This window comes from Condylura cristata, unplaced genomic scaffold, assembly GCF_000260355.1.
Source record: "Condylura cristata isolate star-nosed mole 26May11 unplaced genomic scaffold, ConCri1.0 scaffold00002, whole genome shotgun sequence".
Classification (NCBI taxonomy): Eukaryota; Metazoa; Chordata; class Mammalia; order Eulipotyphla; family Talpidae; genus Condylura; species Condylura cristata.
In genome coordinates, this window is record NW_004567103.1 from 4,009,040 (window position 1) to 4,010,349 (window position 1,310).

Sequence of the window (1,310 nt, forward strand, 5' to 3'; positions counted from 1 at the left end):
CCCACCTTCCCCACCTTTCTTCCACTCAGGCCACCTCCTGGCTTACTCTTTCTCCCTCTTGCCCGCTGTCTGTAACCTCCCACCTCAGCCGGACTCCGCCTCCTAGCACCTCCCTCCGCTGCCTGTTAGTCCCGCCTTCTTCCACCTCACAGCTCAGCTCTCGACACCTTCCACTCTCCTGCAACTTTCTTCTACCTTTCCGTGGCCTTTTTCTCCTCACTTCTATATGTCCCTCCCCTCTACTCTATTCCTACCTGCACCCTGCACCCTCATGCTGACGCTTCTCCCCACCCTCAGTCTCCCTCTCCCCCACCCTCAGCCTCCCTCTCCCCCACTCTCCCTCTCCCCCACCCTCAGCCTCCCTCTCTCTTTCAATCTCATTTTACTTCTTCACTCTCCTCTTGGCTCAGCCCACCCTTTGCACTGAAGTCTCTGTCTAGTGATCTATCTCTTCTTCCTCTCTCTGCCCTGGCATTTCCTTCTCCCTTCTCCTCCCAAATATCTTGGGTCTGTGATCTCTTCCCTCTTCCTTAACGCTCACCCCCTATCTTCTCATACTCTAGAAATAGTATCTCAGACATCAACACTGACTACTTGATTATTTCTGTCTTTGGTCTTCTCCTGACTGCTGGGAACTGTCTTTGCTAAGCTTACCGCATAAGGGGCTAATTCTCTCCTCTCTTGCCTCTGGCCAGCGTCGCCTCAACTGGCTCAGTGGACCCCAATGCCTTCCCCGGCTCAGTGGACCCGACCCCAATGCCTTCCCCGCCTGGGCCCCGGCCAGAGTGTGTCACACCACACACTCCCCACCGGCCTTACCTATGATGTTGGCTGCCTGGTTACAGCCAGCTCCTGACTCAGCTTGCTGCTCAGCTTCTGAGTCAAAAAATTGCTTTTCCCTCCTTTCATCCACCAGATACACAGAACAGGAGTTGGTTTGGAGTCCATGGTTCGGGACCTCTGGACCTGGACCAAGTTGCAATAAGTGAAGCAGCTTCACTTGCCTCCGTCTCACGACCTCCCTGAGCCCTCCCTGGTGCTTGTTGACCACCTTTCTGATTAACACCACAGATGATTCGTCTCTGGCAGTTTAGAAATTTATGTAAATTTATATAGAGTATGGAATCATGCTCTTGCTTTCTGTCATTTGTGGAGGGGGATTTGTCTTCTTCCAACATGACATAGTCATCTGTGTCAGTTTTGTATATTTAGCCTCATTGCTGGGTAGTATTCCATTTTAGAAAGTATCTGTTAAAAGTAAACCACAGAGGCCCTCCGTGGTGGCGCAGCGGGTTAAAGCACAGCACTGA

At 52.1% G+C, this 1,310-nt stretch overlaps 1 protein-coding gene across 1 annotated transcript in view; it reads right to left on the minus strand.

Moving 5' to 3' along the window:
* Window positions 1-790: 790 nt before the first annotated feature.
* LOC101631244 (nuclear autoantigen Sp-100-like) overlaps window positions 791-1,310 on the minus strand; it is a 20,058-nt gene continuing 19,538 nt past the window's right edge. Inside the window, exon 7 of the mRNA XM_004674778.2 lies at window positions 791-966. Coding sequence (XP_004674835.1) covers window positions 791-966 — 176 coding nt within the window. The remainder of the gene's footprint in view (window positions 967-1,310) is intronic.